The sequence below is a fragment of the Hydra vulgaris genome, chromosome 09 (assembly GCF_038396675.1).
Source record: "Hydra vulgaris chromosome 09, alternate assembly HydraT2T_AEP".
Taxonomy (NCBI): domain Eukaryota; kingdom Metazoa; phylum Cnidaria; class Hydrozoa; order Anthoathecata; family Hydridae; genus Hydra; species Hydra vulgaris.
The window spans coordinates 50,252,495-50,271,432 of record NC_088928.1 but is presented as its reverse complement, the minus strand read 5'-3'; the positions used below and the strand labels follow the sequence as shown (position 1 = coordinate 50,271,432).

General features: G+C 28.8%; 1 protein-coding gene across 1 annotated transcript; it reads right to left on the bottom strand.

Moving 5' to 3' along the window:
* Window positions 1–341: 341 nt before the first annotated feature.
* On the bottom strand, window positions 342–2,092 carry LOC100207948 (myosin light chain kinase A). Its single transcript, XM_065805990.1, has one exon. The coding sequence runs from the start codon at window positions 2,084–2,086 to the stop codon at window positions 677–679; it is 1,410 nt and encodes a 469-aa protein (XP_065662062.1). The 5' UTR covers window positions 2,087–2,092; the 3' UTR covers window positions 342–676.
* Window positions 2,093–18,938: the final 16,846 nt, after the last annotated feature.

Here is an 18,938-nt window from a genome sequence, read left to right as displayed (position 1 = left end):
TTTCAATACATTAAGCCGAAAAAAAATAGACATGAAGCTATATTAACTGAAGTAATGTTTGGAAAATTAAATCATAGGATAACCTCTGTAATACAGTTTTCTTAACAAGCAATTGTTATTGGTTATGTATTATGTGTAATGTGTAATATATAAATTTAATTCTTTTTCCAACATGAAAAACTTCAGAAAAAGATATTTTGTTTTAACAATTGCTTGTTGACATTTTTTTCGCCCCCAACCTTTCAAATATAACCATGATTGCAAATGGTTAAGATTAATTCTTCCCATCATTTTTACCAAAAAACAAAACATAATAAGGGATGAAAAAATATGTCTGGATGTTTAATAAAAAATCCTAGAGTTACTAATATTATCAAGTAAAAGAAAATATTTTTTTACAGAACATATTATTAGTATTTTTTTTATATTTGCAAAAGTTTCAAAATACCTCAGAGGTACACCACTCTCCCCTATAATAAAAGTTAAAGTAAAATTTTTGTAAAAAATGTAAAAAAAAAGCTGAAAATTTTTTAAATATATAAATAGAAAAACTACATCATCAAACGATTAAAAATCAAACTCCTATTATTGAGATCGTCGTATAACTTTACCTTTGAGTAGATTTAATAATTTCATATAATAAGTTCAATAAAAAATTTAAAGTTTGTAAAAACCGTTAGGTAGTGAATTTAACTTTTTTTAATGGAGGTTTATTACTTTTTTGAAACCAAGGGTGACAAATTGAATCTTTTAAAGAAATTCTGTTTTTACTGTTAACAGTTAACATTCTTTTGACTAAATCTTTCCCATCATCACTAATGTTTTTCCAAATGCCATCAGAAAGGTCATATATACCTTTCATAATTTGGTAATCAATTGTTTGATTGGCATTTTTTTGAAAAGGTGGTTTTGCACAAAGCATTATATATAAAACACAACCTATTGACCAAATATCCACAGCAGAGGTGTACCCTGAATAAATATTATTAAGTAATTCTGGAGCACAGTAATTTATCGTGCCAACAGCAGTGTGCATGTAAGATTGATCTGAAACAAAACGACTAAGGCCAAAGTCAGTTATCTTTAAAATACAGTTATTTAAATCTTTTGATGTCAACAAGATATTTTCAGGTTTAATGTCTCTGTGAACAATATTATTGTCATGTAAATGTTGTAATGCTTCTAATAGTTTTAAAAAAAGAGACTTGCATTTTAACTCTGGTATTGGACCTTGGTCTAATATATAAGCCAAAAGGTCACCACCAGCAACATACTCCATGACAATAATGACAATTTTGTCATTATCATAAATGTCTTTCACTTCAACAATGCCAGGGTGTTTTATACTATTTATAATTGTCCCCTCATAGGCCAAGTCTTTATTAGATCCACAAGACTTTAAAATTTTAACTGCTACAATTTCTTGTGTTTTTTTATTTGTGGCTTGTTTTACAACCCCATAACCCCCCTCTCCAAGTATGACAAATGAATTAATAATGTATTTTATTGAAAAAGCTTTTGGTAAATTTTCTTTTTCTAAGGCGATGTCATAGTAAAAAAATATTCTATTATTAGGTATTGCTAAAGATATGATGTCCCCAGAAGACAAAACTCTTTTTTTTTCTTTCCCAACTAAATCTTTATTAATATACGTTCCACAAAAGCTATGGTCTTCCAAATAAACTATATATCCAATTTCTGAACGACTATCATATTCTTTGTATATAATAAAATGTTTTTTAGAAATGTGTAAAAAATAATCTGTAACAACACCATCGATAAAAATATATGAACACTTTGGGTGTCGACCAAAGGAAATTTTTTTATCACCTGTTAATTCAAATGTTGTATAACATGGTTTAAAAGGAAATAAAATTCCCCAAGCAGATGTTTCTTCCTGGCTTGTGCATTCTTCAGATGATGTTACAGGTAGAGTTGAGGCTATAGAATATGAAGATGAAAAAGTTGATTTCTCAGAGTGAGAGAGAGGCTCAGAGCTTGAAGACGTACTTTCGTTCAAGTTGACATTAGACATTTTTAATATTCTGTGTAGACTAAAAAGATTAATAAAAAAATTAAATAACATAAAAAGTTGAGTTGTTTTTGTCTTTAAATACATTTTTTTTTACATTTCATTGTAATAAAATATTCTATTTAATTAAACCTAAATATATAATATCTGAAAAAAATGTACTATATAATATTTTAAGTTTAAATATCCTTTAAACTGTGTGTTATTTAAATGTACCTCATTTTATTATGCAGAGGGCTGTTATCTAAATGGTTGTTACCTAGAGGGCTGGTACTTTTACCTGATCATAGCTAATAAAGAACTACATTCACAAAATCATTAAAAAAAAAATTAAAATAGAAATATATAAATAAAAAGCATCATTCATATATTTATATTTATTTAATTATATATAACACTACTCAAATTTTTAATTGGGAGAGAAATTTTAATTGAAGCATCTAATTTAATCTAAGCATCTTTAACAATTAATATTCAATATTTATTATTTTTACAAATATCAAAAATACTAAAAACAAAATAAGAGCAACATCAATTTCTATTAAGTTACACGATTTTTTTTGTATAAGCAACTCGTTTATAAGCAACTGAACTCGATGTGAAAAAATATTAAGCAACTTCAGTTCTGAACAAATGTTAACATAAGCAACTCATAAATTGCACATAAAAATCAAAGCACTCAAAAAGTTCCTTTATTTACTGTCAAATACTATTTTTATGTTGGATATAAAACATAGCTTTATGTAGTTTAAAAAATTGCCATACATTTTTTTGAGAAATAAAAACATTCTATTTTGCGATCGAATCAATTTTTTTCTCTGCAATGACTTCTTTTAGATAAGCGATTTCAAAAGAAAGTAATCACAGTAGTGTTGTTGTTGTGTATGTTGTTGACAACCCTGTTAAGATCATGAGTATCTTTTTTTTTATTAGAATTTAAGTGATTTTAGTTGTAAAGAGCACTCTACTGTTAAAGACTTGATATTAGGCCTATTTTGTCTCTTATTCGTAAAAACACTGAAATTTAGGCAAAGAAACTTAAGCAACCATTAAGCAACTCGAGATATAAAAATTGGCTGAAAAATAAGCAACTCGAGTTCTGACCGAAATTCTAAGTTGCTTATACAAAAAAAATCGTGTAGCTATTTAAACATAAAGTTAGCTATTTAAATATTATGTAGACACTTTGACATCTAAAATCTAGAAAAAAGAAAAAAATACTATTAAAAGATACAGCTTAATGTTATTGTTCAAATACCAAATTAGTGGTATTTTTTAAGTAGTTAAAAAGTTGTAAAACTTTTTAGCAAAAAAAATCATTAACTGAGCATAGGGGAGACACACTGGTCAACAAAGAACTTTAATCAGAGATAATTTTGAACTGCCTGGATACAATTTTTTGATGCTGATTTTGAAACTGCACGTAAAGTTTTTATGATAAAAGCATATATGCAAATACATAGATTTAACAATATTATATAGACAAAGAACTACTTTTTTGAAAATTGGATTAGTCTAACATATTTTTTAGATTAATGTATTCATTTGATTATATCAGACAGTTATTATGTCAGGCAACACCAATAATTGCTACCTGGAATCTCTGAGAACAGCTTACATTACTAGAACATTCTGCCAGTGAAGTATATCATCATTATGTGAAGTATAGTGCTAAGAATTCAGATTGTAAGTATCACCTTGACAATTTTTTTATATATGTGGCAATTTTAAAACTAAACAACAACAATGATCAATTACACTAAGCATTAAAAAAAAAATACAATCTTTACTTTGGTTGCCACCTAGGTGACCAAGATAAATCATGAGCACCCCATCAAATCTGCTTAGCTTTTTCAAACAGATTACATAGTTGGATGAACAAAAAGCAATCTTCAATACCATTTGCCATACCTATGATATGGAGAGAGCTGAGAGATCTTCATGCTGATTCTTTTTTGTGTTCAGTAAGAATTCAACAAGGTTTTCTGCAAAGAACAAACACAACAGTGACAATGTTGTGTTTGTTATTTGCAGAAAACCCTGTTGAATAAACAATGTCATTATTAACTTTGCTTTCTCTTTAAACAGTGATAGGTTTCTGACAAGTTCATTTAATTTGTATTGGGTTAACAACTTTGGCTCAAAGTTTTTACCTTCCAATGTGCAATCAGGATCTGCAGGGGGTCTTGGAACACCAACTGTTGCAATTATATGTGCTGATTCCTTGACTGAATAAACAATGACATTGTTTATTCAGTCAAGGAATATACCAGTGAAAATATTGTATACCAGTGAAACATTGTAAAGAGCCATATACCAGTGAAACATTGTAAAGAACAGCCCATTTCAATTCCTACAGAAGATCCCCTGCAGATCCTGATTGCACATTGGAAGGTAAAAACTTTGAGCCAAAGTTGTTAACCCAATACAAATTAAATGAACTTGTCAGAAACCTATCACTGTTTAAAGAGAAAGCAAAGTTAATAAACAACTTATTTGAAAAAAATCTTCGTATCAGTTACTACCAAAAGCAGAATAATAACTTAATAACATACTTTACAGTAGATGGTCCTCATTTTTGTTGCCATGATATACATGGACTATATATAGAATTATTTCAGACATATGCAGCATCTGATTGGTGTCGCTTTATTGATTAGTTGCAGAGAAGCCTTAAAGCAGTACTTTTACATAGTTAAAATATAAAGCCATTCATCCCTATTGCCCATTCTGAACATCTAAATAAACATATGACAATATGGATATACTACTTATGGCAAACAAATATAATAGTCATTTGCAGAGATTTTAAAGTTAGGTATTCTAAAGGGTATGCAAACAGGATTTGTAAAACATTGTTGTTTCCTTAGCCTGTGGGTCAGTTGTGCCACAACGGAACACTAAGGCAAATAAATGGATATTAGGGTCTATATTCTTGCATTTCCAACTAGATTTCTTTCTCAAAAATCTTTTTAGAACAGTGAGTGATAACATGATGGCTGATCATTATTGGTTGTTGTATCGTAATACCCCAGACCAAAAAGTTCAAACAAAAATCGTACTTTCAACGATATCTGAATAGTTTGTGATGTGTATACTTTTATTTCACAACTATTTTAAAAGCTCTTTTTCATGTAAGTTAGCTGTGTGCAGTTAATTGCATTATAATTTATTAATGTATGATGTATTTGTCACTTATCCCAAGTAAATGGATTGCATAAAATGTGATTTATTAAACACTCTATTTTCATAATTAAATACATTTTTATAAAACACAAAAATGTAAATAGTTTATTAACTAAACGTGCTAGAACAAAATTGTAACAAGATTTGGATTCAAAATCGAAAATACATTCAGAAAAGCTTATTCTTGTTTGTGATGAAAAACAAGTTTAATTTTGTTTACCAGTGTTATTATGTTACCACTGTAAAAACCCGCATCCGCGTCCCGCATTACGTTTAAATGTGTAATTTTAAGTATTTCTTACTCGAGGATGAAATACAGCCTTGAGGCTTGAGGCCTCAAGGCTGAACACAACAACAATTACTTAGGCTAACAATAATTACTGCTGGCTAGCAAATTAAGGCTGGAACACAACAACGTAAGTGTTAGAACACTTACGTTGTTGTGTTCCAGTGGCTCACAGTGTCGCACAGTTGCTCAAAATCCTCAAAAAGTGGCAAAAAAGCAAAAAACGTCTTTGGTTTCTAAATACAAATAACTTTTAATGATGGAAAGGCCAGATACATAATAATTTAAAACTTTTTTTGAAGCCATTGCAAGGTTATGTATTAATTTGAAGCACTTTATTGATGCTATTTTGAAATGTTCGATAAAATAGTCAGTTTTAGAAATTTATTTTGTGGAGACATAGTAGTTAAAGTGTTTGTATTTTTTATTAATTTATTAAAATTGTGTCAATTCACAATGCAAATGAATGATTTTTTTCAAAAAATTATTAGGTTTAAGCTATTACTCAGCATGAAGAAAAATATTAGTAAAAATTTTTTTTTTTCTTTGTAACACATTATTTGTGGTACAAGAACAAAAATGTTCCGCATAACTCAACGCTAATTTTAGTGTTTTTGAGTACTGTCAGCAATATACCATTTAATGGAATAAAATTTACCTGCTCCAATTTGTTCCAATCTAAAATAGAGCTTAGTAATTCCATGTCAATTGAGCCAAGCCATCTCACCATACATCTCAGATTTTGCTGAGTTTTATACAGTTGAGAGTACTTAGTAAAACAAGAAATTCCTTGAAAATTTTAGCTTCTAGCTCCAAGAGGATCCTGAAATATGATCATTTTACTTTCAACTGATCTTGGCCAGGCCCCTCTTGTCCTCTCAGAATTGAGACCTTTGTTTAAAGGTTCCAAGTCACTTAGCTTTAAAAATATTTGATATTTTGACTTAAAAATTTGTACCTGACTATTTTCAGGGTTAAAGAATCCAATGAAATGATAAAAAATATAAAAAAATATTTTTAAGTACCTGTAATTATCAATTTAAATAAATTTAGGCAATTTTTTATGTACCTGATTTTGATGCTCAAGAAACCCACGTGGCCTTTATGATATCAAAAAAAAATATTTTACACATTATTCTAAATTTTATGATCTTTCAGAAAACATAAGAATTTTGATCTGCAAGTATATGGATTTTCATATATAGATAACGGGGCACAGGCCCCACTTTTTTGTAGCGGAATCTTGCAATACATTTTCCACTACCTTTCAGACTAGCTAGAGCTATGAAATTTCTGCATTTATATAGTGTTGATAAACAATCTTATTAAAATTAAAAAAGGGCCCAAGACACTAGGGGAGGGGCTGGGGGCACGTGCCCCACTTTTTTGAGCAGAATCTTGAGATGGATTTTTCACTGTCTTCCAGACAAGCTGCAGCTCTGAAACTTTCAGCATTTGTGTAGTCCTGATGAACATGCGTTAAAATTGTTTCAGGTCAGACGACCAGATAGTCCATGGGGCTGAGGCACCTGGGACCATGCCCCACTTTTTTTCTCAAAAAAAATTTTTTTTTTTAAACTTATTTAAGATAACTTTAAAACTATTGTCTTCAATTTTGTTTTTTAGATTTTCATTTTTAACAACGTTAAACATTTCATATGTTTAACAATGTTATCAATGTTTCCCAAAAATTTGGGAAACATTGATAACATTGCTTCCCAAATTTTTGTGATTTATATTTATTCCATTTGGTTTTGATCATTCTATGTTCAATAATCTTTTAAAAATGTTTTAAGAAACTTAATGTTTATAAGAATTTTTATTTGCATGTATAAGATTAAAAACAGTCTAAAGTAATGATTTTAACAGAATTTTATTTCGTATAATTTAAAATTTGAATTAAAAAAGGAAAATATATTTTGCTAATTCTAAAATGGTAACAGCAAGTTGTTAACAGAAACAAAAAACATCCTGTCATTACACTAGTATAGAAGAAATTTGTTACCTATTAAAGTCATCATTAATATTTTTAACATTAACAAATTGAGTATAATTAAACTTTGTGAAAAGGAAACTTTTTTTTTGTCAAAGTAAGATAAAAGAAATCAATCACTGTTTAGTCTTGTATTACCATGGTGATTGCTTAAGTTGCTTTCATTAAATAAATTACTATTGGTTTCTAATTTTTAAATTAATCTCAAATTGTTTTTAGTGTTACAGTAAGAATGGATTCATGTGATTTTGGAAAAAAGTTAAATGATACTTGTCATAAACTAAGTTATTGTAGAAAGATTGATTTAAAGAAATTTGATTGCTATAGAGAAAATTCCAGAGAAGAATTTATTTGGAGATCTGGAATAACAGATGATAAAATTTTAACAATCTGCCTTCATCATGCAAAGATTTTTGGTACACACTTTGAAAAGAAGCACACAAAATGTTGTAATTTATTGGAGAAGCATAAATCAAAAAGAAAAGCAATCAAAGGTAAATACTGTTGATAAAAAATTATTGTATAATCTTTTTTGAATAATGAAATTAAAATCTACTAGTTTATAAAAGTTTGAAAAAAAAACTGATCTGGTTATGCATTATATATTGAAATAAGTACAAATAATTTTCATATTGATAGGTAATTACTAAAATCAAATTGTTCTTTTCATTTCAGGGAGTCATGTAATAACATTAGACATGGCAAAATAATTAAGAATTAATTTTCCAAATGTTGTGCCTGGATATCAACTTTGTCGGAGCTGCTTTGATGCTATAATCAGTAAATTTAATGAACAAGATAATTGTGAACTTGAAGAATCTATTTCATGTGGTACTTCTGAAAAGTCACGAGAGTCATTAAATGTTAGTTTGGAAACAATAGGTGTATCCCCCATAAAACTTCATAGCATTCCAAAGCATCAACGGTTATCTGTTGCTAAAAGTAAAGTTATAAAAACAATGTCAAAGTATGAAGAGCATATTTCAAAAGTATATAATGTTAGGGAAGAAAAACTGAAACATAAAATTCCTCATACGAAAATTATTGACAAAAGTAACTGCGATGATCTAGACAAACTAACAGCAGAAATAAAAGAAAAGTTAATTGTTTCTGACCAAAAAACTAAAATTCAGTTGTTAACATTTACACCCGAGTCTTGGTCAAGAAATTTTACTGCAAGATATTTCAACGTCACTATATACCAAATTATAGAAGCGCACAAACTAAAGAAAATAAGTGGGATTTTTTCAGTTCCAGGCACTAACAAAGGAAAAATATTTTCAGAAATAACATTAAATAGTGTCAACAATGTATACTATGATGACGAACTTACTCGACAAATGCCTGGTAAAAAAGATTACTAATACTTAATTAGTAGAAAACAACACATGCAAAAGCGCCTTATTTTATGTAATCTTAAAGAACTTTATGTTTCTTTTAAAACTAAATATCTTCAAGAAGTTATTGGATTTTCTAAGTTTTGCAGTTTAAGACCAAAATGGTGTATAACTGTTGGAGCATCAGGCACTCATTCTGTTTGTGTATGTACCCTCCATCAAATTCAACACTCTTGATCAATGCTATACAAATAAAATGTACTTACAAAGATCTGATGATAAAAGTTGTTTGTTATGTTACAAGTAATGAGTGTATGGTTCATCGATGTCCGAACTGTCCAGGTATAGTTTCTTTAAAGAAGTTTCTGGATGCACAACTAATTGACAATGACGAGGAGGTGTCATTCAATCAGTGGCAGAAAACAGACAGAACAACATTGATCTATCAGACAACAACAATGGAAGAATACAAGTTGATGTTATCAGAGGCAATAAACAAGTTAACAGCTCATTCCTACATTGCAAAATGTCAAGCAAGATATCTAAAGCAACAAAAGAAAAATTTAGCAAAAGACCGCTGTATTGTCTTAGGTGACTTTGCAGAAAACTTCACTTGTGTGATTCAAGATGAAGTCCAAAGTTACCATTGGTGCAAAAGTCAATGCACATTGCACCCCTATTTAATAAACAAAAATGACCAACTTGAAAAAAAATCGTTTTGTTTCATGTCAGAAGATAATGAGCATGACACTGGTTTTGTGTATAAAGTTCAAACACAAATAGTTAACTATTTAAAAGAATATCATCCTAAAATTTCAAAGATTCTTTATTTTTCTGATGGTTGTGCTGCACAGTATAAAAATCACAAAAAACATTTACAATATCTGTCTCTATAAAAATGATTTTGACATTGATGCAGAGTGGACATTTTTTGCTACAAGCCATGGTAAGTCACCATGTGATGGTATTAGTGGCACTGTAAAACGATTAACTACAAATGCAAGTCTACAAAGGCCCATAAATGACCAGATATTGAATTGTAACAAAATGTTTGACTACTGTACTAACAATATTAAAGCAATTATTTTTTTCAAGATTGAAAAAGAAGGCTGACAGAATTGCGCACCACTTTAAAAAAACGTTTTTAGCAAAGTAGAACAATTCCTGAAACTAGGAGCTATCATCAATTTAAACCAGAATCTATAGATACTATTAGCTTTAAACGAACAAGTGAAGATGTTCATATAACAGGCATTTTTTCTTTTTCTGGAATTCAAAGTTCTCAAAATGATCAGCAAATTAACATTGATGCCTTGAAATTAGGTGAATTCATTATGTGTAAATATGATGCGTTTGATTGGATTTATATGATCAATGAAATTGATAATATAGAGCAAGATGTTATGGTAACGTTCATGCACCCGTACGGTCCTTTTAATAAACTTTTCTGGCCATCTAGAGTAGATGAGTGTTGGGCGCCAATTACCAACATAACTTGTATAATTGATGCACCTGTAACAACAAATGGACGTTTTTATACTTTGACCTTCGATGCATCTAAGCTAATCTTAACATTATCTTGACTTTCTTTTTTTTGTATTTTATTTTGTAAATAATAAAGTAAAACGGAACAAGTATAAAGCAATAAAAAATTTTGAATACAATATTTTCAAATTTATCTTAAATTTAAGACACATTTATGTGTTTTAAAAAAAAAAAAAAATTTTTTTGTGAAAAAAAGTGGGGCATAGTCCCAGGTGCCCAGCCCCATGGACCATCTGGTCGTCTGATCTAAAACAATTTTAACGCATGTTCATCAGGACTACACAAATGCTGAAAGTTTCAGAGCTGCAGCTTGTCTGGAAGACAGTGAAAAATCCATCTCAAGATTCTGCTCAAAAAAGTGGGGCACATGCCCCCAGCCCCCTCCCCTAGTTTCTTGGGCTCTTTTTTAATTTTAAAATGCTATTTTATTGACACTAAAAAAATACAGAAATTTTCATAGCTCTAGCTAGTCTGAAAGGTAGTGGAAAATGTATTGCAAGATTCCGCTACAAAAAAGTGGGGCCTGTGCCCCGTTATCTATATATGAAAATCCATATACTTGCAGATCAAAATTCTTATGTTTTCTGAAAGATCATAAAATTTAGAATAATGTGTAAAATATTTTTTTTTGATATCATAAAGGCCACGTGGGTTTCTTGAGCATCAAAATCAGGTACATAAAAAATTGCCTAAATTTATTTAAATTGATAATTACAGGTACTTAAAAATATTTTTTTATATTTTTTATCATTTCATTGGATTCTTTAACCCTGAAAATAGTCAGGTACAAATTTTTAAGTCAAAATATCAAATATTTTTAAAGCTAAGTGACTTGGAACCTTTAAACAAAGGTCTCAATTCTGAGAGGACAAGAGGGGCCTGGCCAAGATCAGTTGAAAGTAAAATGCTCATATTTCAGGATCCTCTTGGAGCTAGAAGCTAAAATTTTCAAGGAATTTCTTGTTTTACTAAGTACTCTCAACTGTATAAAACTCAGCAAAATCTGAGATGTATGATGACATTTTTGAAATTTTCTGGCTCAATTGACATGATATTACCCAGCTTTTATCATTTACTCGCTAAATATTATATTTAGCGAGTAGGGGAGATGGGGGCACCTTGGTCTGTGGGGTAGCTTGATCTTTTTGCGCTACATCATCTATTTAAAATTATATCTGCGAAACGTCATAAGTTGCTATCCGCATAGACTTCCGGCTATTTTTTTTCGTTGTTGTTTTGCAAAAAAAAATAATTTTATATTAATTATATTTATTATAAATAGATGATGTAGTGCAAAAAGATCAAGCTGCCCAACAGACCAAGGTGCCCCCATCTCTCCTATACGATAAAAGGTTGTACAAATAGTTTCAATTGTATTCTACAAAATAGAGTGCTCAATGTTCTTAAAAAAGCAGAGCTATTATAAATTAGCAGAAAATCACTTATCAATTTCTTTAATCTTGATGAGTCTTTAGAGATGAAAACACAGTGTAAAATATAAAAAAATTTGATAAGTATTTTTTTTATAGCTCATATATATATATATATATATATATATGGATTTTCAAAATTCTTGCAGCTATTAAGCTATAATGTAAATGACAATAAGATTGTTAAACTATTAATAACTTTGGTGTGTTATGTTATAGATAATATATAAAACATGAAAAGAATTGATCTTCTTCAAAAAATTAAAGAGCTAGGTTTCAATAAAGTTAATCTGCTTGAATCTTTGTTCAAAGAAGTCTTAAATATTTATAACCTTCATAAAAATGAATTCAATAAATCAGAGCTTAAACTTAAAGGATAAGTTGTCAGTTTTTAAAGCAAAAGTAGGAGCTAAGTTAGATAAGAATAATAGAAACTATGACAGGTTGATTTTTAAAGAAGATGTTTGGCTTCAGGTAAAGAAACAGAGTTATTTGTTAATAATTTTCTTTATGCAATCATTCTATTTAATTAAGTTTCTATTTACAGGAGGAGTTTTTCCCCGATCTTGTTAGAAAAAATAAAGTTTGGGAAAATCTTGGTGAAAGAAGCAAAAGAGCTAAAATTTCCCCGATCTTGTTAGAAAAAATAAGTTTGGGAAAATCTTGGTGAAAGAAGCAAAAGAGCTAAAATTGCCCATTTAGCTAAAAACAATCACAAAGCATTGGCCTTAGCTTCTTTAAAAAGTGCAGCAACTGAATTCAACATTAATAGAAACAATTTTATTTTTATAATAAAGAAGGCTTTGTACCCAGATAAAGCAAATGAAATTAGAAAAAACATGTCTATGCTTGAACCTGTTAAAATGAAAGTTGAAGATGCTCTCAGCCTAAAAATTCAATGTGATCTGTCCGATGAACAATACCAGATAATCAGAAATAGCTCCTTATTACAAAATGCAAACATCTATCCGTCTCTTCATAAAATTTTAATTGAAAAAAAGAAATGCTATCCTAATAATATGACTTTTTCAGAAACATCTGCAGTTTGCTTCCTTCAATCTCTTTTTAATCACACACTGTGTAGAATCTTGAGTCTAAATAGTTGCAACAAAATATTTTCTGAATTATTGGTTAAAGATATCAATCAACATGGAATTATGCATTTCAAAGGCGGTTTTGATGGAGCGTCTAGCCAGAGTCTGTATAAACAAAATTATTTAGATACAACTCTAGATGAAGTTATTAAAAAATGAAGAGAGTATTTTCCAAACATATACTGTGCCTCTTAAACTGACTGTTAATGATACAGTAATATGGTACAACAAAAAACTATCTAGTATACATTTCTTCAGACCAATATGTTTACAGTACAAAATGGAAACAGATATGCTAATTAAAGAAGAAGAGGAACGATTACGAATTTAGATTCAGAAACTTGAACCATTTGTGGTAAGTTTAGAGTCAGAACCGGCTGGTTCATCTATGATGACAGCAATTATAAAGTATAATTTGGATTTGATTATGTTTGATGGAAAAGTTGTTAATGCACTGACAAGTGCTACCTCTTCTCAAAGCTGTAATGTATGTTCAGCAAAACCAACAGAGATAAATGACATTAAATTGATTAGATCTAAACCTGTCAATAAAGAAGCTTTATCTTTTGGCCTTTTACCTCTTCATCTTTGGATAAGATGTTTTGAGTACATTCTTCATCTTGGATATAAATTGAAAATTAGGTCATTTTATGCTAAAACCTCTGAGCAGAAAGAATCAGTTAAAGAAAGAAAAGCATTTATCCAAACGAAGTTTAGAAAAGAACTAAGTCTTATTGTTAACATGCCAAAACAAGGTTTTGGAAACACTAATGATGGTAATACTGCCAGAAGAGCCTTTGAGGAATCGAGTACTTTCTCTGAGATAACTGGTGTAGATGTTGACATCCTTTCTAGACTTTAAACAATTTTAAAAGCAGTTTGTTCAGGATTTAGATCCAAACTCTTTTCAAAATTATTGTAATGATACAACAGATAATATTCTTTCTGAATATAATTGGTATGTTATTCCTCCAAGCGTTCACAAACTTTTAGAACATGGTTTACAGATTGCCGATGCATTAGAACTTTCCATTAGAGTTTATTCAAAAGAATCACTAGAGGCTCTTAACAAAGAGATTAGAAATGCAAGATTAAACCATTCATGCAAAATTTTAAAGATAAATGTCATGAAAAACCAGTTTAACTATCTTATGATAAGGAGTGATCCAGTTATATCGAGCATCCAATTCACTAACCATAGATGTGAAAATGGGAAATTGCTTCCAGTAGAAGTTTTTTCTCTTCTTAAACAGTCGTGATTCTTTTGTGAAATTTTTTTTTTATAGTTAAATTTGCCATCAAAAATTAAATTTTTCTATGAATTAAAATTTACAATAGTTATAATAGTAATGCTCAGAGCATTCTATTATATACTTATTGTTGATGACTAAATTATTATTATTATTTTTTTTTTTTTTGAAAATTCTTTCAATTGTCATTTTTAGCAAAAGGGGAGGGGCACGGTAATAATTATGACTTAAATTTTGAAAGTTAAAAAGAGATTTAAAAGTAAATTATGTATTATGCAAACTATTATTTGATTCGAGAAGTAAAATTTAAAAAAAAAATCTGCTTGCGCGTGTAAAATTTCATGCGCGCGTGTTTTTTAGATACGCGCACGTTTTGCTGGCTGTTGCGCGTAAAAATAACTTAAAATCACATAATTGATTTTTAGACAAAAAAAAAAAAAATTCATTTAATACATATTAAAATGCTATGGTTATATGATTTTTGCCGTTTTTTCTTCACTTTGAGTCACTGTGCGTCGGCTGTTTTCTCCGATGCAAATACAACGTTGATTCAATGTTAGTTTTATCGTATTTATATTAATGAAAACCTTAATAACGACGTGATTTAAAATATCAGGCAAAATTATATTATTTCCAACGTATGTAAGAACATCGCAAAAATTGGTCATTTTTCCGATCTAAACCCAATGTTGATCCAATGCACAGTGGGCCAGAATTGTCTAAAAATGAAAAAACTATTTATGGGTTAAATATAGACATATGAAATATGTTTATAAAGGTTTTGGGGGTCAAGGATTTCCATTTTGGGCTCCATTTTAATTTTGGAGTGGTCATAACCACACAAGTGGTTATTTTAGAGGTTATCAAGGGTGGTCATGGGGTTTCTCGATGGTTTTTAAATTAGATGGGTCATGTTGTATGACTAAATATAGATAATTGATATCAAGAAAATTAAATCTGGTCAAATTTGGTCTCCAGGAGTGGTTATAATTGCACAGGTAGGTGTGGGCATGGGTTGTCAAGATATTTTCGTGATTTTTATCAATTTTATATACTTCTTTGATATTGTGAATATAAACAAATAACATTCAATGAAGTTGAGCTTTATTAACATATTCTTTTATATATATATAAGAATCTTGGTGATGACATACATCATGCATTTGTAGATCAAGAGCTTCTTGGCCTCCTAAGGTGATTGGATTCTTTGACTTTTCCCGGACTTCTTCTTATTCTATACACCTTAAAATTAAAGCATTTTCATCATAGATCATAATTTGTTTCGAGAATTTTATTGTGTAATGCTCTCAGTTGCTTTAGTCTTAAACATAAACATTAGGGTGTATGAAATGACTATTTCCATTTTATGGGCGATATTTAAATAAACAAAACACATTTGACACATTTAAAGTACAATTATCTAGATGAAGGCGGCTTTTAAGAAAAGTTATTTAGACGACATTAACACTGAATGTACTAGATGATGTCGTTTTCTCGCTTTTAACACAACCAGAAATTAAAAACTTTTTTTCTCATTAACAAGCTAATTTTAACTCTTTGCTAAACTAAACTTTTTGCAGACATAAATACAAATAATAAATATTCTCTTCAGTGACGGATCCAGCATTTTTTGTTGTTTGAGAACAATCCGCTGGATGCTAACTTCCAGACATGGAGCACACTCCAAACATTTGTATGTTTATAAATATTTCAAATATCAATGCTTTACAAAAAAGTGCAATAATTGGAGACTGGGAACAAATAAACCCTAAAAATTTGTTCCTCCCCCTCCATCATCACCCACCCCAAACGTGAGGGCAACAAGTTGATAAAATATTTTTTGTACTATTCTCAACTAGCTTATATTCATCGATAAACTTTAAGTTTCTTAGTATTATCTCTTAGCGTTCAAAAATTATGACCTTATAAAGTTTAAACCCCCCTTAATTTGAGGGGGTTACAAATTTTATATGGTCATAATTTTTGAACGCTGAGAGATGATACTATAAAACTTAAAATTTATGGATATTTATAAGTCTAGTTGAGAATATTATAAAAATATTTTGTCAACTTGTTGCCCTCACGTTTGGGGTAAGGGCAACAAGTTGATAAAATTTTTATTAAACAAGGGATGAAATTTTGAGGATTATTTGTTCCCAACCTCCAAACCCTTATTTATTTCCTCTTCTTTCATAAAATGTTCCATAACATTTTACCATAACATTAAAAGTGCTATTTAAAAAAGATTTTAACAAGTTTTTAATGATAAAAACTTTATGCATCTTCTCCAGTTTTTTAAGCAAAATCTACGATTGGATGTCATTTATAAAAAAAAGCCTAGTAAGTTTTTATCTATATATAAGAGTGTAATTTAAAGTTGATCCCATGTGCGGCCTAGTGTGGCCGCACATGGGATCAACTTTATGGCTTGAATAAACGTGTGTTAAAAAAATATTGCGCATCTTAAGGGGTTTTATTGAAAAACACTTTGAAAAAAGCAAGAATAAAAAGTAAATTTTCATATTTCTTCTTATTTCAATATATGATGTCAGTGGACTAATATAAACTTTTAAGAAAATAAAATGTTGTATAAAAGTCTTGCAGCCCTCATACTTCATTTTTATATTACTTTTTTCAATAATATTTGAAAAAAAAAAATTGCTACTTTTGTTGTAAAATTAATATACTGAGCATAAAAATCACGCTATGGAAAAAACTATATCAGTTTTAGAGTGATGGGGGTCCCTAGATTACATTTACAAAAATAAATTACACCAATAAAAAAGTTGATTTTGAAGCTTTTCGCTCATCTCTGGCTAACTGCACCATGTTGAGAGATCAAGGTTGATTTAATGTATATAAATCAACGTGATGATTATAAAAATATATTAAATCCCAGCCGGCAAACAACGTTGAAATAACGTTGAACTTACATTGAAACGCAATGTTGAATTTACGTTGACTTAACGTTTAGAATGAAAGTTTTTTTCAACGTTAAATCAACGTTAGGTTCAAACGTTATATCAACGTTGATTCGACGCAAAAGAACGTTACAATAACGTTGAATTTACGTTGAAACAACGTTGAGAATGACAGTTTTTTTAAAGTTGATTTATCAACGTTAAACCGGCTGTTAAAAAACGTTTTGTAATCACAGAAACCGTTCATAAAAACTGAGATCACCATCAAAACGTAGTATGCATGTCCAATAGTGCTGTTGCACTTCTCTATTACATTATTAAGGTATATTATGGATATTTAATCTACTCATAGTCTATACTTAGACTATTTAGAACTTTTTCAGTTAAGTTTAGTTAAAATAGTATTATTAAAGCAAGAGATAAAAGTTGTTTTATTAAAAAATGTATTTAAATATTACATATATTTACATATAATTGAATAGGATCTACAAATAATTGAATATAATCTACATATAATTGAATAAAATCTACACAAATTTATTATTGAATAAAATCTACACAAATTTATTAAAAGGTGATGGAAAATATAATATATTTTCCGTCACCTTTTTGAAATGGAGCGTATTTTAGAAAATCAAACAATAGTCCATTGACCGAGGTTTCTTTTGCTCTATTGAATACAATAGAAGAAGCTGTAAATAAAAAAAATATATTTAAAAAAATCAAAAAAGGCAAACTTGAAAAAAATATAATGAATGGAATGGTGTTACAACTTATAAAGGTATTCCATTTACAAAGCCATATAAATTAGATTTTCTAAGTATATTTTTCCACCTTTGCCCTTCATATCTGTGGAGGTCATAAAATTTTTTCAAAAAAACTCTGAATTTTTAAAAGGTAATTTAACTGTTAGACAGGGCCGTCCCGAAGTGGTCTCTCACAGGGAAGGGGGATTGTATGTATTTTTTGCCAACTAGAGAGAGACACACACAAAAAAAAGGTTCTCAATATTTGCAACTTAAATGACTCAAAATGTGTCAACTTAAATGCTTATATGACAGCTTTGGGGGTGGTGGGACACCCCCTAAACCCACCATTCGGAACGGCCCTGCTGTTAGATGATTATTAATAACTTTTAAAAATATTTAATTTAAATGAAACAACCTTTTTTCAAAATAAATTAATAATCAAAATACTAAATTTTTCTAACATTGAAAAGTAATTATCGGGGTGGCCACATAAAATTTTCATAAGAAAAATAGGATTTTAAAGGAGATTTTGCACCTAATATAGAGGATATTTTTTGTTTTAATTTAGGTTTAACGTCCATGTTTTTACACTTATAGGTCTTGGACAGAGGTCAATAATGTCATTTTCATGTTAAATAGCATGCATTTGCTAAAGCAATTTTTAATAATCCCTTGCACTTTCAGGGGAAAATTTATATATATATATATATATATATATATATATATATATATATATATATATATATATATTATATATATATATATATATATATATATGTATATATATATATAAATATATATGTATATATATATATATATATATATATATGTATATAAATATATATGTATATATATATATATATATATATATATATATATATATATATATATATATATATATATATATATATATATATATATATATGTATATATATATATAAATATATATGTATATATATATATATATATATATATATATATATATATATATATATATATATATATATATATATATATATATATATTATATATATATATATTAGTAGAAAATCACTTAAAAAATTTTTTTTTTCATTTTACACTGAGTTTCATCAATAAAGACTCATCAGAAATGA